We start from the raw sequence: 21,620 nt of genomic DNA on the forward strand, positions 1-21,620 counted from the left end.
ATCAAGCTATCATTTTTATGATACTATAGTTTAAGGGCTGTTTTCAGAACTAGAAACACATAGATGTGCGAGTGGTACATACATTTTTGTTTATGTTACATGTAATTTGTCACCAATATTTTTTACTAACTGATGAGCAAAGGGCACTCAAAAGGCCTGGAGACGCAGATCAATTCAATTCATCAAACATATTTGTATTGACAACACTGTAGTAATGTAAAGAGAATTTGATTAAAATAAAAGGAAGTTAGCTCTTTCTTTGAAGCAAAGATGTACAACCAGTGTGGGTGATACCTTTAGGAAAATCCTCTGATTATTCCTCTAAATGGAAAGAACCATCACACTTATGATTAGTTAAGCTGTTATAAAAATCTGCTTGAAAAATAATGCAGGTCACCAGTTTGTTGCTTGGTCTCAGAAATTGAGTAGTTTCTACATTTGAAGTGTTTAATATAACTATACTATTTAACTTAAACACACAAATCATCTTACAATCTAATCTTCCTATCAAGTGGAATATTCTTTCAAACTATAAGTGTAGAAAGGAGAGGCAGGTGGTGATAAGAAGGTAACTGATACACTTTTGGCTTATTTCTGATTTTTTTCTTGTGCTTGGCTGTTAATAAAAAGCTATTTGGTGGGCAAAATTTATATAAGTTGAAAATAATAGCTGACGGCTGAAAGGCCTTAGACTAGCTTTCCACTTGGTAATGGGCATGCTAAATAATTGTCACATATTCACTGGATTTTCCAAATGAAACTGGTAAATTCTACTTTACTTATTAAAATATAAAATGCAAATAATTTCTGAAAAATCTAAGATCTAGCACCAATGCTTCATACCAAATATTTTTAGCTTTTTTTCCCCCATGGCCACATCGCTTATGGACTCTCAGTTCCCAGACCAGGGACCAAACCCATGCCCCATTGCTTCTGCAGGGCCTGAACCTGTGTCCCCTACAGTGGAAGAATGAAGCCCTAACCGCTCGATCACCAAGGAATTCCCTTTAACTTCTTCATTTAACATTACTTTCTCAACAGAGTTTTCAACTTTAGTGGGTAGGACCTTGAACTTTGATTGATTAGGTCCTGCATAATACTCTCCATTTAGTAGTTATTCTATAAATACTTGAGTTTGTAAAGGAAAGAATGAATATGAATAAAAAGAACAAATGATTGTAGATAAGAAAGACCCAACCTTAAAAAATGAAATGGTAACAAAGCACGTATGATTGAGAGTGAGACATTTCTAGATTTTAAAAAAAAATCAAAGCTTTATTGCATACTACATTTTTGACTTAGGCATTTCACTTAATTTTGCCAAACACAAGTTTTCTCATCTGTGAAATCGACGTGATGATGATTCAGGGGAATCAAATGAGATAATGGATGAGAGTACTTCTCACAGAATCTGAAAATGTATAAACATGTGATATAAACACATGTGGAATATAAACATGTGATATGATGCTGTTGCAAATGTTCTTGGAAAACTGTACGTCAGATTGATTTTCCTTTGATTCTCTTGTCAGGTGAAGCGTACATGCGGTTAAGCATGCTCCCGGAAGCAGAGCATTGGTATATGGAATCACTGAGATCCAAGACTGACCACATCCCTGCTCATCTTACCTATGGGAAACTGCTTGCTCTAACAGTGAGTAACTGTCTCTTTCACCCTTTAGAAATTGGTTCTCCTGTGCAGATTGAGGTAGATAGGGTCTGAGGTACCTGTTCCTGGCCAGTTAATCTACACTGTTAGGATGTATTGATGGTCATACTAAATTAGAACAATAGACAAAAAATATAGAAAAATGAGTTTCTTTGGCTATGGGGTTTGCCATAGATAAAGTATGATGTGTATCCTTGATGTAACTTAGTTGAAATGTATAAATGGAGAACCCAAAGTATGTGATTATATAATGAACTTGTCAAAATAGCAATATTTGCATAAAGATTATATTCTGTAAGCCAATGTTAACCCCAGATTGTCTATAATACCTGATTGTTTCCAAAAAGCAAGTATTATATAAGACATTGCATGTGTGTCCATCAGTGGCACCTAGAATTCCTGTTAACTGGAAGTCATTCTGTAAGAGAAATGCACCCATAATTTGGCTACCCACTATATGATGAGTCTCTTGGACATATTTCTATGAAAGCGATATTGGAAGCATAAGGACTTGTTTGTAGTCAACCACTGTGACTTACAAAAAATTGTAATTTTATGTGCTTCAAGTAATAATAATATTCTTTTTTTGTTTTCTACAATAAGAGATTGTTTAAAATATTTAAATAACTTTTCTGAGCTCACCAACTAATATATGGTACAACTAGCCTTCAGTCTGAATCTAAATCTATTGTCTATGTTATTTTAATCATATCCCTTAATTTCTCTTCAGTGTTACTAAAAATAAGTTAATATTAGCAAACATAGAGACAATGGTCAGGAAAGTAATTCCTAAGTAAATTCATAGAAAGGTATCTTATAATTGTTTAAAAATAATGTTATTTCCCATAGAAGATGATAAGCTAAACCAAGTACTACCTTTCCATTCTAAGATACCACTAAAATGCTATTAAAGAGATTATATAGGCAGACCAAGTAACCAGAAAATGTCTCACTGCAACACATCTAAGTATGCTTAATAAAATACAAGAGATATGCTCTTAATGCATGGCTGAGCTCAAAGCGTAGGAAGAGAATTTCCCCAGGATGGAAATAAAGCAGTAACTAAACACCAGAACAGTAAACAGTAGGCTGATCTTAAAGTTGATTTGGGATGGTTTACTAGTCTTAACAACCCATGGGAAGGAGCTTATTGTCTGTCTTTCCTTCTTGATGGAATATGAGATGAAGTCTTGAACCAACAGAAGGCCAGGAATTAGGTGTCTGAATAAAGTAGGAAAGTTCATATCCTCTGTGAAGGAACAATGTAGAAAAAGTTCACATACTGATAAAAGAGGGCAGCATGAAAGTTTGCCTTTCTCAGCATGGAATCTGAAATCTTTGCAGAGAATTTGTCACCACTGTCCTCCCCTCACTGGGGTTTGGGTTTTGAATTTACTTTACTTGAATGAGCAAGGAATTCCTAGGCCAGGAAATTAAAGTCAGTTCACTGAAAACTCTAGCTGAAGATGATACTAAACGTGTCTTTTGAAAAGACATATTTAAATCTAGAAGATTTACAGAGTGGGTTTTAAAAAGAACGGTGAGCACAGAAATGGTGATTGTGTGAGTAAATCAGAATAAATTTTTACTGAATAAAATATTGAGAGGGAATAACCTCGTAGGAACAATCAGAATGGGAGGGGAGGTGAAATTTAAGTTGATTTTTGAAACTCAGGTAGCAGAAAAAGGTGTTAGAACTGATTCATCAAAACTGAATAAAGCACTGTCTAAAGGAGGTTTGGAATGGGATAAAAATAAGAAATCTAGAGACTCGAGACTTGGTGGTAGCTGACGTAGAAGAGAGTGCATTAAGGAGAATAAAATAGGGTAATCAGTTGTCTCTCCCCGTGTGCACAGCCCTAGTAACCAAGCACTCACTGCAGGTCAAGGGAAGGTATGTTCTTAGCGGTGAAGCAGTTGAATGAGACAGCTCCCTAACTCTGCAACAGCTTGCCCAGTCGAGGGTAGAATGCAGAGGGGAATGACAAGAGGACTGGTCAAATGTTTTCCAGGGGAGTACTCAGACTGTCAATACCCCTCCCCTATTACATGCAGAATACAACTACACAAGAGTTGATACCCCCAACTGGCAACACATATACACAAACCTCATCGCCCAAGAAATGGTAGCATTTTTATCTGGAGAAACTGAATCACTCTGGGGAAAAGATTTCCATATACCTACATTTGGAGATCTCTGAAAATGACCTGCTCCCTAACCACACATACAAAAGGGACTCTTTTCAGTCTAGAAAGCACGTTTATGCCTAAGGAATTCATTCAGTTTTTATTAACTCAACTTGTAAAATAACAATGGGCAATCAGAGATCGTCTGTCATATTAGGAAACCCTCAAATGTAAAAGATTAGAGCTGAAACAAATGATTAGCAAAAGGAAATGAGGGAACAGAAGAAAAAAAATCGTTCGAGATGGTAGTATAGCATTTTGTGGAGTGCAGGATGACATAAAAAAATAAAGATGAAAAAATAAGAGCTTTTAGAAATTAAAAAGTGATGGCAAAACAATTTTCATTTGAAGGGTAGGAGAATAAAGATGTGGAAATGTTTTCATATACAAATAAAAAAAATGAAATAAAATATGTGAAAGAATTATGAAAGAAATTAATGTGGGGCCCCAAACAATAAGGAACAGAGAAAGGGAAAGAACATGACTCAGAATTGCAGGGTATGAGTTGCTCTTTGCGCCATTTACCAGATCATACTATGTCTAGTCTAATCAGTTAGAAAAAATGTATTTTACCTTACGAAAACCTTTTCCATTTCCTTTTCTGATAGGTGGTAATTCACACAGCTCCAAATAAGAAGAGAATTCATATATACCTCTTGCTGCAACTACTGCCTTTAGATGTTCTTATGGAATTAAAATATAAACATTTTAAATTAGATTGATAAATGGCCACGTTCAAAGAATACCACCATCAAAAATAAAATTTTTAAATGCCTGATTTATCTTTCCTCCAATAAAATCACTTGGAAAAGAAAAACATTGAAAACTTATCTGTACCTAATTCTGAATATCCCTAGACTGTGACATAACTTTGTATATAGAAACCACATATCCTTTATTTTTCCTTCTTGTTTTCAAGCCTGAATATTTTAAGTTTCCTGTACTAAAACTATGATTTTACAAGCTGCTTTATTTTTAACACGATATTTTTAAAAACAAAATTTTGCAGTTTTAATTTACTCAAACATATGGAAGGAAGGGAAGAAAAGACATGTATTACAATTCAAATTCTAATCCCTGCCCCCAACAGAACTTTTATAGCTTCCAACTTGCTGATTAGATGAAATATAAACCCTATTATGGAATGGCTTAAACTCACAGTGCCAGAAAGTCCAAAACCATCCTTAATAGTGTCTTTTTGAATTATGAGATTTGGCAAATTTCTGATCCCAGTGGATTGCCTTTGTCTAATTTTGGGTTTCTTAGCCTGGTGAAATGCCATTGACTTAACATGAAATTGGCAAGGTAGAAAATGCCACACATTTTGACTTCTGAATGCTTTAAATATAAAATATTATAAAATGGAATTGGCTATTACTCTAAAGAGAGAGGAAAAGAAATGGAATGGTGTTTTTACTGTTCCATCAAAACTGACCAAAGATGCAATACGTACTTTGCAACTGACTTGCAACAAAATTAGACTTGTATCGTATATTAAGATTTCATATAAAGAATTACATTTTTCTGAAACAACTTGGACAAAAACAAAAATGTTGGTGCTTTTATTATAGCCAGTGGTATGTCTTTCAGAACATTTTTGTACAAAATTTTCTTTCAGAATTTTTAGTATAGATAGTATTTAGAAAAGTTCAAAAAGATTTAGGATTTCCCAGAATGCTATTCCATAGATCAAATTCCATAGATCAAATCCTTTTTTATTCCTCTGACAAAAATGTTCTTTTCCTCTCTCTGCCTGTTCAAATTTTATTTCCCTCTGTGAAGTCTTGCCTGCGTCTTTTAAGCGATTATTTTTTTTTTCCTTTCTCTATACTTCCATGGTGCTGATTTTCAGTATCTCTGTAGTGGCACTTTTTCCCTTGAATGGCAGGTATAAATCTATGTCTTTTGACCCTGAATGTGGGGCGGAGAGTAAGTCTTTACTTATCTTTTTATATCTTTAGTATAAGGCATTTCACAATCTTAGCCACTGTCCTTGCACCCTCCATTGTGTTTCTCTTGTTAAGTTATGTAAGGGCAGGGCATGTGTCATTTCCCCCAGTTTTGTTGAGATGTAATTGCTGTATAGTACTATATAAGTTGGGCTTCCGCATTGGCTCAGCTGTAGAGTCCGCCGGCAGTGCAGGAGACACAGAGACATGGGTTTGATCCCTGAGTCAGGAAGATCTCCTGGAGGATTAAATGGCAACCCACTCCAGTATTCTTGCCTGGGAAATCTCGTGGACAGAGGAGCCTGCAGGTTACAGTCTCAGTTCAGTTCAGTCACTCAGTCGTGTCCGACTCCTGTGACCCCATGAATCGCAGCACACCAGGCCTCCCTGTCCATCACCAACTACCGGAGTTCACTCAGACTCACGTCCATCGAGTCAGTGATGCCATCCAGCCGTCTCATCCTCTGTCGTCCCCTTCTCCTCCTACCCCTAATCCCTCCCAGCATCACTCTTTTCCAATGAGTCAACTCTTCACATGAGGTGGCCAAAGTACTGGAGTTTCAGCTTTAGCATCATTCCTTCCAAAGAAATCCCAGGGCTGATCTCCTTTAGAATGGACTGGTTGGATCTCCTTGCAGTCCAAGGGACTCTCAAGAGTCTTCTCCAACACCACAGTTCAAAAGCATCAATTCTTCGGCACTCAGCTTTCTTCACAGTCCAACTCTCACATCCATACATGACCACTGGAAAAACCACAGCCTTGACTAGACGGACCTTTGTTGGCAAAGTAATGTCTCTGCTTTTGAATATGCTATCTAGTTTGGTCATAACTTTCCTTCCAAGGAGTAAGCGTCTTTTAATTTCATGGCTGCAGTCACCATCTGCAGTGATTTTGGAGCCCCCCAAAATAGTCTGACACTGTTTCCACTGTTTCCCCATCTATTTCCCATGAATTTATGGGACCAGATGCCATGATCTTCGTTTTCTGAATGTTGAGTTTTAAGCCAACTTTTTCACTCTCCTCTTTCCCCTTCATCAAGAGGCTTCTTAGTTCCTCTTCACTTTCTGCCATAAGGGTGGTGTCATCTGCATATCTGAGGTTATTGATATTTCTCCCGGCAATCTTGATTCCAGCTTCTGCTTCTTCCAGCCCAGCGTTTCTCATGATGTACTCTGCATATAAGTTAAATAAGCAGGGTGACAATATATAGCCTTGATGTACTCCTTTTCCTATTTGGAACCAGTCTGTTGTTCCATGTGCAGTTCTAACTATTGCTTCCTGACCTGCATACAAATTTCTCAAGAGGCAGGTTACAGTCTAAGGGGTTCCAAATATTTGGACACGAGTTAGTGACTAAATAACAACGACAAGCTATGTAAGTTAAAGGTGTACAGGTAGCTCATTTTTAAATATTCTTGTTTCCCTAGTCTGAATCTCCTTTTGCCAACATGTGCATTGAGATTTACTATCCATGCTAAGGCATCACTCTAATTCCCAGTGGTATATACTGAATAAATGAATGAGAGTGGCCTGATTGTGGAGTGGATTCAGTATAATTTTCAAGACCCTGGAAGGGGAGGTAGGCACAAGAGGGTGTACATCTCCTGAATGCCTGTGATTGATATGTGTTATTTCATGAAGCTTTTTGATGAGTACTACCTTCTTTTTATAAATGAGAAAACTGAGCTTCTAAGGTTTAGGACATGTCCCAAGAATAAATAAGCTACTCAATAGTAGAATTGGATACATCCTCAAGGACTTCTTAATTAAGCATCATTAATATCCATTCTATATAAAATAATTTTGTGTGATGCTTTCCTTTCTTTTATACCTAATTAGAGATGTTAAAAGTAAGCTAGTGCTCCTGCCTCCCCATAAGGTATGAAAATAGCTTATTTTTAGGCATTACCTCTAAGTACTAGTTTAGTTTGAATGGGTAAACACATTTTTATTATTAAGCTTTATAGCTCATGAACTTAGGACTTCTGTTTTTGGCTATTGGCACTTTTAAGGTCCTATGTTCCTCAATCACCAATGTTCCACGGTGCCCTAGAAAATAGTTCTGCTTTAGGGTCATTGGTAGCCTCCATGTTTAAATATAGCTGGGCCTGGGGACCCAACTGTAGAATATATAGAGCTTTCATACCAATGTCATGTCCAGTTAAAATACTAAACACAAGTTCTCTTTAAAATTGTGATTTATTCCTTATTTGAACTTTGTTACCTAGGACTAATGCCATGAATTTAAAATTGGACAAGCATTGAGAAAGGAAGGAATAAGTTTCCATTATCACCATGTTTCATATGGTTTTATAGTTGTTTCTAAAACCATGTATATACTTCAGTTGTGTGTACATCCTTACTTTTTTTTGGTCCTCCTTTTGTCCTTGTTCAATTTATTTCAGCCAAATATTTTATAGTTTTTTTGAGCCAGTAAAATTAGTATTGATCTAAATTGTAGTAAAAGGAACTTGGCCGTTAGGTTATTTTCCAGATTTAGGTTACTAAGAGAGAAGGAAGGATATGGGAGACTCTGACAGTAATTCTTGATACAGCAAACCTTTATTTTGGCTACTGCATGGAAGTACTGAGCCAGATTTCTATGTCTAGCCAAAGTTAATTGGGCTACATAAAACTCCAGTTGTGAAAGTACTTGAAGTTCCATGGAAAAGTTCCCTACCCCAGGCTAGAATGGTGTCAGTGCAGTTTATCTGGATGTGCAGCCCTGTGTGCTTCCTTGGGCCTTTTGTAATGATTATTACTGTTTAGAGCTGAGATTATTTTTCCATTTCGTCTTCTCTAAAGCAAAACTCTTCCCACTTTGCACGCTGACTAACATTTACGTTCCTTTGTTTTATTATAATCACCGTACAGTCATGTTTAGATTAGAGGGAGCAGGAAACAAAAAATTTTCCTGTGACTCACTGAATGATTATTATGGATATATACCACTGAAGTTACAAAACTTATTCTGTGAAAAGAGAAGGCATGTATCACATATATTGTGCTACTGAAATATTGAATGGAATGTAGAAGAAAATTTGATTCAATGCCATGTTCAGCTAAGCATTTTATATGAAGTTGCCACATCTAAACTTACTGGCATTCTGGCAGTAATTCACTTATCGTTGTATTATTTTTAGTCTAAATCATAATGAATCTGATAGTTCTTTTTATGCATTTTGATATGTAGAATCAATCTTTTTTTTTAAAATTAGGTATAGTTATAAAATCGATCTTATAATTACTCTATTTGTTGCCGCCAAGTGACCTACACATCCAAGTACCTCTGAAGTATCTCAGATTTTTATTCTGCTTTTTTATGTCAGTTATTGAAAGTCATTGTTAAGAGATATTTTCTTTTGCCAGATATTCTCAGAAATAGTAAAATCAAAATACTCAAATTCTCAGGCATTGAAAGTCACGTGAAATAATCATACCTAGCTTTATATCTAAGTATCATGATGCTATGTTTGAAAAGCATGCTGCTGCTGCTGCTAAGTCGCTTCAGTTGTGTCCAACTCTGTGTGACCCCATGGACTGCAGCCCACCAGGCTCCCCCGTCCCTGGGATTCTCCAGGCAAGAACACTGGAGTGGGTTGCCATTTCCTTCTCCAATGCATGAAAGTGAGAAGTTAAAGTGAAGTCGCTCAGTCGTATCCGACTCTTAGCGACCCCATGGACTGCAGCCCACCAGGCTCCTCCATCCATGGAATTTTCCGGGCAACAGTACTGGAGTGGGGTGCCATTGCCTTCTCCCTTGAAAAGCATATTTAGGGGTAAATAAGATGATACTGGGCTTCCCAGGTGGCTCAGTGGTAAAGAATCTGCCTGCCAATGTAGGAGACACAGATTTGATCCCTAGGTTAGGAATATTCCCTGGAAAAGGAAATAGCAACCCACACCATTATTGTTGCTGGGAAAATCTCATGGACAGAGGAGGCTGGTGGGCTACAGTTCATAGGGGTTACAAAACAGTTAGGTACCACTGAGTGACTGAGCATGGTACAACATAACCTAACATCACAATTTCCACCTTGTCATTCTTTCTGCTGCATCATGTTGACTCTCCTGTTATGTAATAAAGCGTTAGCACATTTTAATGTGAGTTAAACTTCGTTTATAATTTATATTTTATATTTTCCTAGTTTGATAATTTTTAATAGAACAAAATTTGAGCATCTATAGTTATTAAAACAGCATGCTTATTTAAACCCATGTTTACATTTTGCTCAGTTGGTAAAGAATCTGCCTGCATTGCAGGAGACCTGGGTTCGAGCCCTGGGTAGGGAAGATCCCCTGGAGAAGGAAATTGCAACCCACTCCAGTATCTTGCCTGGAGAATTCCATGGACAGAGGAGCTGGACAGGCTACAGTCCGTGGGATTGCAGAGTCGGACATGACTGAGTGATTAGCTTTACTCTTTTAAAAGGTGGTACTGACCACATACACTTTCAAAACAAATGTCTTTCATTCCAGTGATTGGACCAACGCTTCCAAAAGAAAGTTGCCTTTTTTTCCCTTGTAACATCTGGATGTTTGTGTGTGTATTTATACAAACAGATGTACACACAGAGGCATATATGTAAATGAAGCCACATCTATTCTAAAATGTGAGAGATTTCATTTCTGAAGCCTCATAAACAGTAAATAGTACAGGTGAACCTATTTTCAAAGCAGAAACAGAGACACTAGACAGAGAACAATGACACCAAGGAGAGAGAAGGTGGGATAAGTTGGGAGAGTGGGCTTGACATATCTACACTGCTGCTGTGCTTTGCTGTGCTGTGCTCAGTTGCTCAGTCAGGTCTGACTCTGTGACCCTATGGACTGTAGCCTGCCAGGCTCCTCTGTCCATGGGAATTCTCTAGGCAAGAACCCTGGAGTAGCTTGCCATGCCCTCCTCCATTTATATACTACGATGTATAAAATAGATAACTAATGAGAGCCTACTGTATAGCACAGAAGAAAAGGTAAAATCTCTTCATAGGATGTATATTAAGTTAACCTTAAAAATACATTTCAGTATCTATTAGGTTTCATTCCACTTATACAAGGTACCTAGAATAGTCAAATTCATAGAGTCAGAAAGTATACTGGTGGATGCGTAAATAGCCTGGGAGTGGGGAGGGAAAATGAGGACTTAGTGTTTAATGAGGACAGAGTTTCAGTTTAGGAAGGTGCAAAATTCGAGATGGATGATGGTGAGAGTTGCGCAACGATGTGAAGGTACTTACTGCCACTGAAATGTACAGTTCAGTATGGTTAAAACGGTATGTTTTATATTGTGCGACTTTTACCACAATAAAAAAAAAAACATTAAAAAATTAAAGCAGGGGTACTCTTTGTTGCAATGTGTGGGCTTCTCATTGTGCCGGCCTCTCTTGTAGAGCAGGGGCCCTGGAGCGTGTGGACTTCAGTAGTCGTCGTGCGGGGCCTCAGTAGTCATGGTGTACACGCTTACTTGTCCCAAGGCATGTGGATCCTCTGGGATCAGGGATAGAACCCGTGTCCCCTGCAGGCAGATTCCTAACCACTGGACCACCAGGGATGTCCAGGAAATCTAATGTATTTCTTAATCTTATTTCTCCATAGGTATTTTCTTTTCTCCAACTTTAAGATTCTCTCTTTGTCTTCAGCTTTCTGTAGTTTGGACATACTACGCCTCGGCTTATTATTTGGGGATTTATCTGGCTTAGTGCTCTCTGTGTTTCCCGGATCTGTGGTTTGGCCTTTATTATATTTTGGAAAGTTGTGCATCAATATTACTTTAAATATTTCTTCTGCCCTCTTGTCTTTCTTTCCCATCTGATATTCCAGTTACTGGTATGATTGTTACATGTTTTGAGGTTTTCCTATAGTTCTTGGATGTTCTGTGCTTTTCATTCATTTTTCTCATTACATTTCAGTATGGGAAGTTTCTGTTGACTTATCTTTAAAGTCATTGATTCTTTCTGTGGTCATGTTGAGACTTCTTATGATCTCATTAAATTTATTCTTGATTTCTGTTATGATATTTAGCATTACTTCTAATTCTTCCTTAGAATTTCTCTCTGCATACATTATACATGTGTTCCTGCATGTTGTCTACTTTTTCCATTAGAATCTTTAACATGTTAATCATAGTTATTTTAAGTTTCTTTTCTGACAGTTATAACGTATTTCATGTTTCAGTATCCTTGTATGGTTCTGATGCTAACTTCGTCTTTTTGGACTCTTTCTTTCCTTTTGTCATGCTATGTCATTTTTTTGTGGGATGTTGGATATGTTGAATTCATCATAGAGCATATTTCACAAAGATTATTCTTCTTCGCCTGCCCTCACCAGGAGGGGATCTTTTTTGGTTCTTTACTGTGAGAACCTCATTGGTTTCTTTGGAAATTAAGACCATGAAAGAGTGGGAACCACACCCTCCACCCAAAGACTGGCCTTCAGGATTTTCTCACTCTCAGGCTAATCCACAGTTGGCTTCCAGCAAGTCATCAAAAGTACCACTTAAAGTGTACCCATCAATTCATAGCTCCTAATTTGATGAAGACTGTTTGGGAGGTTGATGTCTAATGAGTTCTGTGAAACCTTCATGGCATGTTTTTCCAGTCGAGAACAAGAGGGCCTGAGATGTTGACAGTGATAATTTAGACCTGAACTGAAGACTATTAAATAGTCTATCTAGAGGCAGAGAAGTTCAAACTTAGTATGTTCCATCTCTGTGTCACCTCTGTACTTGATTTTTTTCCTGTTTAGTGCTGTAATAATGCCAAAACACCCACGTGTGTATGCTTCTCCTCGCACACTCTGCTGAGACTTGGGAAGGATCCAGTTTGGAGATATGCTGGTCATATGCATTTATACATACAAACTCACTCTCCTGGTAATCTGCCAGTCTCTGACCGTTTACTGTGTGTGTGTTTTCCCTTTTTGCCTGGATTAGAGGTTCCTGTAATTGTGTATGTACTATCTCTGGTCACTTCACACTCTGGAAATTAAAGTGAATGAGCTTTGCTTACTAAACAATTCTTATTAAACATTGTTTAATATTTAATTTCAATAGCTCTTTCTTTGTAAGTCACAGAAACTTATTATTCACAGAAGGTAACTCAAGAAACATTAGACTAGCAGAAAGTAGAAATTTGGTAACTTATGTTGTTAAATAACCTTATCTTTTCAAATACATGGGTTTTGAGATGGTTGATATCAAATGAACCTTTGTTAGCTTCAGGGCCTTTTAATGGTGTTAAAACTAGGAACGTTTTCTCCATTAGACTGACTTTCTAAATAATTTCCTGAATTTGGATATTGTAAAGAGAACTTGTAAGCCACCAGCACTTGGACTGAGCAGGTAGCCTATTGTCTCGATGCTTGGCCAACTTTTGCTCTGTCTGTGAACCAGCTGAAGTATGATACCTCCTTTTTGAGCCCTCCCCTCATTGGACTTGCTCAGACACAACAGATTCCTTGGTTTCTGTTTTCTCCTTAGGTACTATGTACAATGAGAGCCTTTTTAAGTATGATCCTGCAATTGATAAACGCCCATTTCCAGAGTCACCATGGTATTATTCAGTCTATAAGAGCAGGAGTCATGTCATAATCCACTGCCTGACACCATGCTTGGCATACAGTGGATACTCTCTGAATCTCTGCTGAGGGATGGGGGTGGGTGGGTACATGAGTGTATGGGGGGACCTACTCCGTAAAGCTCATCTTTAAATAGCATAATGATTCCTCGTAATAAACTTCTGGACCAGGTCAATAATGTAATACCTTAACTGTGAAATCAGATTGTCTCTGTTTGAACCCCAGTTCTGACGAATCAAGCTTTTGTGCCTTGGACAAAGTAGACTAATCTCACTGTCCCTCAGTTTCTATTTTGTAAAACAGATGATAATAATAATATCTCAGGTGTAATACAAGGATTTAATATGACGATACAGAGAAAGTGCCTGGAATAGCACCTGGCACGTAGTAAGCTGCTCTTAGAGTGTTTCTTTTCTTCTCATATAACCTGTAAAGAGAAAGTAGAATTGCAATGTGCTAGGACAACAGACTCCCAGAAAAATCTGCCTTGGGGAAGCAGAGATGAATGGAAACTTAATTACGCTTGACAAAGATCAGATGGCCTTGTGCTGTGAAAGGATATCTTTGTTCATGTCTTCTTTGTTGGGAGTGTGGCGGAAATAGGAAGCTGAGGTCACCGTAAGACCTCACCGACGCTGCTATCGGGTCTCCTGGTTGCAGCTGATATTGCAGTGTCACTGCAATTGCAAGCCATTGTCGACTTGTCTGATTTAGGTGAAGACTTATGAGAGGGAAACAAGAATTAGGGTAACTATAGAATATTTGTCCAAACCAGGAAGGGATGGCTATTATTTTTACACTATAACAGTGGACATAGTGTAGTTTTAGGCAAACCAGAATTACTTCTGAGAATCACTTACAAAATGAGAAGCACAGTATACCGTTTCAATATGCATGTGGTCTGGTTTGTATAAGAACCTTTCTAGGACGTTTTGGCTTCCCTGATAGCTCAGTTGGTAAAGAATCCTCCTGCAATGCAGGAGACCCTGGTTTGATTCCTGGGTCAGGAAGATCCACTGGAGAAGGGATAGGCTACCCACTCCAGTATTCTGGCCTGGAGAATTCCATGGACTGTATGGTCCATGGGGTCCTAAAGAGCTGGACACTACCAAGCCGCTTTCACTTTCAGGACATTTTACCTTTAATAGGCATCTTTACCTTAAAGTCCTTTCAGAAGAAAATAAGGGGGTCATTCATTCCAATTCCATTTAATTTTGTTTGTTAGTAAATTAAAATACAGTGGATTTTAGGTCTTGGCTACTATCCCCAGTCTCAGTGTCAGCTGGCTGGATCTAGGAGAAAAGGAACTGGCATTCCTTTTCTCTGTCATGGATTGAAAAACAATGGAAGCAAAGGAGTATGATGTGAATGAAGAGCTTAACTTTCTTTAATCTGAATTTTTAACCAATGATGACTTCCCTGAATTGAACTCCGTTTTTTAAGCCAGTAGAGTTTAATCAGTCCTTTGATTGACAATTGAGAAAAGCAAAACCTATTCAAATTAGTGGCTTTCCTTGGTGATTCATCTTCTTGGTATCAGAACCAGACTAGAATTCAGGTTCCTGGTGTGCTCAGATGGTAGAGAATTTGCCTGCAATACAGAAGACCTGGGTTTGATCCCTGGGTTGGGCAGATGCTCTGGAGAAGGAGAAGGCTACCCCTTCCAGTATTCTTTCCTGGAGAATTCCATAGACAGAGGAGCCTGGTGGGCTACAGTCCATGGGTCACAAAGAGTCAGACACGACTGAGTGACTAACACTTTCTGTGACTGAATCCAGTGCTTTTATGCAGTACACTGGTTCAGTCATCAAAGAGAGTTACATCTTAATAAGTTAAATAACCCTCTCTATCCTTACTGCTGAAGATTTCGACCAAGTATAGGTATGAAATTAGGGAATTATTTACATCTGGCTTTATCTTCTTGTGAGAGCATTTGGATTTTAGAGTCGTGGCAGCCTGCCAGGGACAAATGGAGGTGCAGAGATCGCCTGCCGGTCATCCACCACCTTTTATGGTGTCAGGGGATTGCTTGTTCTGCTTTGCGACCCAGCTGCAATGCAGCTGTTGTTGGCACTCCTGCTCTCCACTCTCACAGAGCAGCTTTCCTAACCATCCCCATGGGGTTTAACTGCTGAGCACGAGTGTCGGTTCTGAGCTCTGTGAGCCAAGGCTGCCTCTTGGGGACCAATCAGCGTAGCAGCTTTCCACATCATAGCTAAACAGTTTGGGATGGAGCAGTCCAGCAATTTCTCATGACAAACAAGAAGCACCCATTTGCACAAACAGCGCAGCCGGATGGTTGAAGTTGCTGCAGGAGCTAAATCTGGGGGCTTTCCGATGACTGACTCCTGAAACGGAGGTCACGTGGACTGCTTTGTCCATCTAAAGTGTCCTGTCTACTTTCTGTGAACTTGTGGTGCCATCTTTGGACCACGGAAGGCTAATTGAAACTGTGGTTTCTCTTTTCTTCCCCTTGTCTAGACGAGGTATTGACAGTGACAGGAGTGACCTTCTGGGTATCACTCGAGCCTCGTGATGTTCTCAGATTTACCCACTGAAGCCTACACGCTCTTTCATGGAGGCAACAGGACTTCCCAATGAGAGTAGGAAGTGTGTTTTCAGTATTTTCTTTTCCAATATATTTAAAGTTTTCATGCGTTTATGACTGCCTACCATGTATCTGGCAGCTTTCCAGGTGGTTCTAGTAGTAAAGAACCTACCTGCCCAGGCAGGAGTTGTAAGAGTTTCAGGTTCAATTCCTGGGTCGGGAAGATCCCCTGGAGGAGGGCATGGCAACCCACTCCAGTATTTTTGCCTGGAGAAGCCCATGGACAGAGGAGCCTGGAGGGCCATAGTCCATCGGGTCACAAAGAGTCAGACATGACTGAAGAGACTTCACACACAGCATCTGGCCCTTGGCTAAAACTGAAGTCGCTCAGTCATGTCCAACTCTTTGCGACCCCATGGACTGGAGCCTGCCAGGCTCCTCTATCCATGAGATTTTCCAGGCAAGAATACTGGAGTGGGTTGCCATTGCCTTCTCCCAGGGATCTTCCCAACCCAGGGATTGAACCTGGGTCTCCTGCGTTGTAGGCAGATGCTTTTGCTGTCTGAGCCACCAGGGAAGCCCCAGCCTTTGGCTAAGTGTTGACTAAATCAATCTCCTACAGTGGTTTATGATTAGAAGAGATTACAAGTGGGAATAAGAGTGCATATGGTAAGGGTCTGGTAAGGGTCACAGCAAAAGCAGGAATCGAGTGTTCTCTTAGGGGACCCAGAAGGAAAAGACTCAGTTTAAAGAATTCCAGGCTGGTTTATTTTGGCCTTGGTTATAATTGGAAAGTTAACTAAGAATTCTAGAATTTCGAGGTTTTCTCTTTTCATTTTCAATTCAACTATGAAAAAGTAAATCTACACATTAATCTTTATTTCCAGTTCCAATTTATGTTTTGATTTTTTGTGTTCTTTTTCCAAACACTCAATACGTCTCATTCTCTTCTACTGACATGATTACGTCCCTTCTCCTTCAGAGCCAGACATATTGACTGAGGGCATCAGTTTCCTCAACCCTCTCCCCAGACTTACCCCCACTCCTTCTGGCTTCAAGACCTATTATTCTGTAAAAATACACCTTACTGAACTTACTAGTGTCTGATCTCTGTGTCACTAAACCCACTGGGAGTTTTTCAGAAATTGACATAATTGACTACTCGTGTCTTCTTGAAATGCTGTTTTACCTTACTTCAGTTCTCTTGATTCAGCCTGACTAACAAACCACATCTTTGACAGCTCAGATGTCTCAATGGTACTGTATAATTCTCAGAACTGAGCTTGTGATTTTCCTCCCTTAACCTGGTCTTTTTCCATTATTTACCTACTTTATCTCAGTTTCAGGATCAGAAACCTTGAGGTCATCTTTGTGACCTCCATCTCACACCCTCTCCCTCTCCTATCCATCTTGTAATCCTGTCTGTATGACCTAAATATCTCTCCTGTCAGTCCACTAATCTTCCTCTCCATTATCAGCCCAATCACTGTCTTTTAAAAGCCTGGATTAATCTGCCTGCATCCCTTCTGTTCCCATTACAACTGTTACCCACACAACCCTCAGAAGTGATATTGACAAAACAGATAAGGACAATCTCCTTCATGTAATCCATCTGAAGGTGGGCTCTACCTTCAACCTTTTCAATAGCCCACCTCTATTCCTTCTCTCTGGCTCCCTCAGCCTGGGTTCATGCAGTGTTTTTGCCATAGAGATTTTACCTTTGTTGTGTCTCTACTTCACGTATTTTTGTCTCCCTTCAACTAGTTAATCACACAGCTCTCAGATTTTTTAGAGCAAGCAGAACTTCCTTTGGAAGACTTTCCCAAGTACTTCAACTAATTCTAAATGAAATTCACTTAGAATATTACGTTGTACGCATGACACCTACAGTTTTGGACTCTTCATGAAGGCAGAAGACAGTGAAGTCGCTCAGTTGTGTCCAGCTCTTTGTGACCCCACGGACTGTGGCCTATCAGGCTCCTCCCTCCATGGGATTTTCCAGGCAAGAGTGCTGGAGTAGATTGCCATTTCCTTCTCCAGGAGATCTTCCCGAACCAGGAATTAAACCCGGGTCTCCGGCATTGCGGGCAGATGCTTTACCGTCTGAGCCACCAGGGAAGCCAGTTTTAAGTGGCTTAAAGGCTTGAAGGCAAAGGTTGTTCCTAATTCACCATTCTCATCCCAGTGCTTAACTCTGCTTCTGCTACTGCTGCTAAGTTGCTTCAGGCATGTCTGACTCCCAGCAAATAGTAGTTGGATTAAGGAAATCAATGAATAAACTTAATGGATTGCTGAAAGTTCGTTGTTTTAACTACAAACACATATTTTTCTATTTAATTTATGAGTCAAAGAGAAATTCTGTGTACTATTCTGAAGTCTAAAGATAGCTGATTTTGATATTTAAAAATGATTTCATAATTCTAAAGTAAAATTTTAGGATATATATATCTGCAATTTAGTTATAAATGTGTTTAAAGAAAATTTCTACTTCACCACAGCATCCTCAGACATTTTAATAATGAAATATTCTCATAAATTTATATTATAGATGGAGAAGAGTTTTAACTTAACTGAGTTTAGGGTAGCAATGCAATGTAACAGCCAAAGCAATTTCCCCAGATAGAGCTTAAGATGTGGTTGTATTCTATCAAATTAATTATCTCGTATTGAAATGTTATTGTAGTACGTGTGGATGACCTCTTTAAGCTTGAAGGGAAAATATGCAAGTGAACAGAGGTAGAAAGGAAGTAAAAATTTGTTATATAACGGGATATCTGAATAAAGCTAAACATCTTTCATTATGTAATATTTTAGAAATTGGCTATTTGTATTAATATGCTAAAATCTTAACTTTTTTTTACTCATAAATGTCAAAGATGTATAGAAAGCAACATATATATTTTTACTAATAAAATATTTAAAATATTTGTGAAAGTCAAGCTACTTATTTTAAATGGTAATTTAATATATTTTTCTTCTCTTTTACTGAAACCATGCTTTAAATAGAAGGCTTGTTTTGTTTTTGTTTGATTTTGTTTTTTTCCCCTTTTTTCTGTTTTTGCTTTCCTCTTGGCATTCTTGCAAGTTTTCTTTTAACTTCTTCTCAGGGAAGCTACCAGATAGCTGGTGTTTTTGCCAAGGCTTGATCTGTGACTTCCTCTCTGGTCAGGCTTTCTGAATTAGTCCTCCACACTCTCCTGCTGAAGCATCTCAAAAATAGGAATTGGTTGCTCCATGACACATGTACCTTCCTACCAACACTTGCTCTCAAGAAATCTTTTTCATGTGTATAAATGGTACCTGCATTCACCTAGGTGCCACAAGCCAAAGCTATGGAGTCATCTTTGACTCCTGTTTTTATGTTATACCTATATCCAATCTTATCAGTCATATATCTACAAGATACTCCACATCTAACCACATCTCACTGGCTCCACTGCTTTTACCCTAGTCTTTGCCATGGAGTATTAACAACCTTCTAAGTGGTCCCCCTTTTTTCTATGCCTGATGCAGTCAGTTTTCTGGTCAAGATCTCAGTTTTTTTTTTTTTTTTTGTAAAAATATGTGAGATCATGTTGTGCTTCTATCTAAAATCCTCCATGGTGTTCTGTTCTAGTTAAGAGAAATTCCAGGGCTTGCTTCAGCAGCACATACACTAAAATTGAGATGATGCAGAGAGGATTATCATGGCCCTCACACAAGAGTGACATACATTCATAAAGTGTTCCATATTCTGTGTAGTTCCCAGAGGCTGTTCGGTGGCTTTGCTGGTTAACACCAAGGAAATGCTACGCCTCAAAGCAACATGTGACATCTAATGTTGAAACTGTGACTTTTACTACCAAAACAAAAAGTTAACTCCAGACTCCTTACAGTGACTACTTTGCCCTAGGCAACCTGATCACTCCAGTGTCTCACACTCATTTCCTGTGATTCTTCGTGGAGTTTACTCCCCTGCCGCCATATTGGTTTTCTTGTTAGGCTCTAATGTTCCAAACATGCCACGTCTTTGCATGGTTCACTCACTTCCTTTACTTAGGTTGCTTTTCCAGCGTCAGCAGAGACTTTTCTTGATGACTTTCTCAAACTCCATCCCACCCCTAGTGTGTGTTGCTCTCTCACATTAGCCTGTTATTTTTTTTTACCAAACTAGTTTAGACCCACGGTGTCACTGCTCCTGTGTGAACTACCATTCCACCACTAGAGTGTGAACTGCAGGAGGGCAGGAACTTCATCTTGATTACCAGGACTGTAACACAGCATGGTACATAGCAGGAGCTTAATTCATTTCTGTGTAGTGAAATGCCACATCTCTGATGAATTCCCTTTCCAGTGGATGAAGTTGTTCTGTGTGCTCAGAACACTTAGTTTGACACTAACACAGCAATATTTTTTTAATAGTTTACTTTAGATATGTACTTCCCTCTGCATCAGTCTTAAGATCCCAGAGAAACAACCCTCTCATTCACCTTTGAAATCCAGCAGTAAAATGAGCCAGTATTGATAGAGGTAGTGCTAGCCTCCTCTTTCATTAAAACAATAGCTAACTAGAACATAAGCAGCATCTTACAACCCGCTTATTTCATTTAGCCATGGATCATGAAATATCTGGTGGTTTAAATACTTTCTACAAAATCATTTTAATAGATACATATTTCCTTGAAATGGCATGTGGTTAACCAAGTCCATGCTGGTAGACACTGAATTTGTATAAACAATGCTGTAATGAAAATAAATAGCTACCTCTTGGAATTTACAGGTATTTCCTTAGTACAAATAACAAGAGATAAAATTGTTTAGCCAAGTGTATCTGTGACTTAAAAGTTTTGAGGCATAACAAATTGCTTCCAGGAATATCTTACTGTCTTTTTCTGTCCTTTAGCTATGTGCTAGCTGAGTGCAGTTTCTAATGAACCATCAGGAATACTGAGGTCTGTAATTTGGGAGCAATGTTTCTAATAGATGATTAATATCTCAATGCGTTAATTTACCTTTTAGGTAAATTGAATATTGAGTAAATGTAACATACCTTTTTTAGGGATATCAACCCTTATATTTTGTTATTAACAAGCTACTGATTTGTGCCTGTTGCTCAGGTAACATGTTTGGCATTGAAGCCAGAATACCAGCTGCATATGGCTGCTGCACTATAACTTCTTCAAATGAAATTCAGTCTGCTGCAGTCTTTTATCCCACTTTGTCTGCCATTTCATTTCAACCAGTTTTGCGGCCTCCTCCCGTCCAAAGGTTCACCTAAATCTGAAGGCTTATTGGTATTCAGAAAGCTAGGAAGTGATTAAATGCATTCTTTTTAATGACTGAGTAATACTCCATTGTGCATTTGAATCAGTTCTAATGAGGTGGATGAAACTGGAGCCTATTATACAGAGTAAAGTAAGCCAGAAAGAAAAACACCAATACAGTATACATCAGATCAGATCAGTCACTCAGTCATGTCCGACTCTTTTCGACGCCATGAATCGCAGCACGCCAGGCCTCCCTGTCCATCACCAACTCCCGGAGTTCACTGAGACTCACGTCCATCGAGTCAGCGATGCCATCCAGCCATCTCATCCTCTGTCGTCCCCTTCTCCTCCTGACCCCAATCCCTCCCAGCATTTTCCAATGAGTCAACTCTTCACATGAGGTGGCCAAAGTACTGGAGTTTCAGCTTTAGCATCATTCCTTCCA

At 38.8% G+C, this 21,620-nt stretch overlaps 1 protein-coding gene across 2 annotated transcripts in view; it reads left to right on the top strand.

Annotated features, from left to right (window-relative positions):
* TMTC2 (transmembrane and tetratricopeptide repeat containing 2) overlaps positions 1–21,620 on the top strand; it is a 421,611-nt gene that overhangs the window by 293,897 nt on the left and 106,094 nt on the right. For both annotated transcript variants that reach the window (XR_824533.1, XM_010832028.1), the window contains exon 8: positions 1,533–1,654. Coding sequence is in view for 1 of the 2 variants with exons in the window: in XM_010832028.1 (XP_010830330.1) it covers positions 1,533–1,654 (122 nt within the window). In the remaining variant the exon portion in view is untranslated. The remainder of the gene's footprint in view (positions 1–1,532; positions 1,655–21,620) is intronic.

This window comes from Bison bison, unplaced genomic scaffold, assembly GCF_000754665.1.
Source record: "Bison bison bison isolate TAMUID 2011002044 unplaced genomic scaffold, Bison_UMD1.0 scf7180017864535, whole genome shotgun sequence".
Taxonomy (NCBI): domain Eukaryota; kingdom Metazoa; phylum Chordata; class Mammalia; order Artiodactyla; family Bovidae; genus Bison; species Bison bison.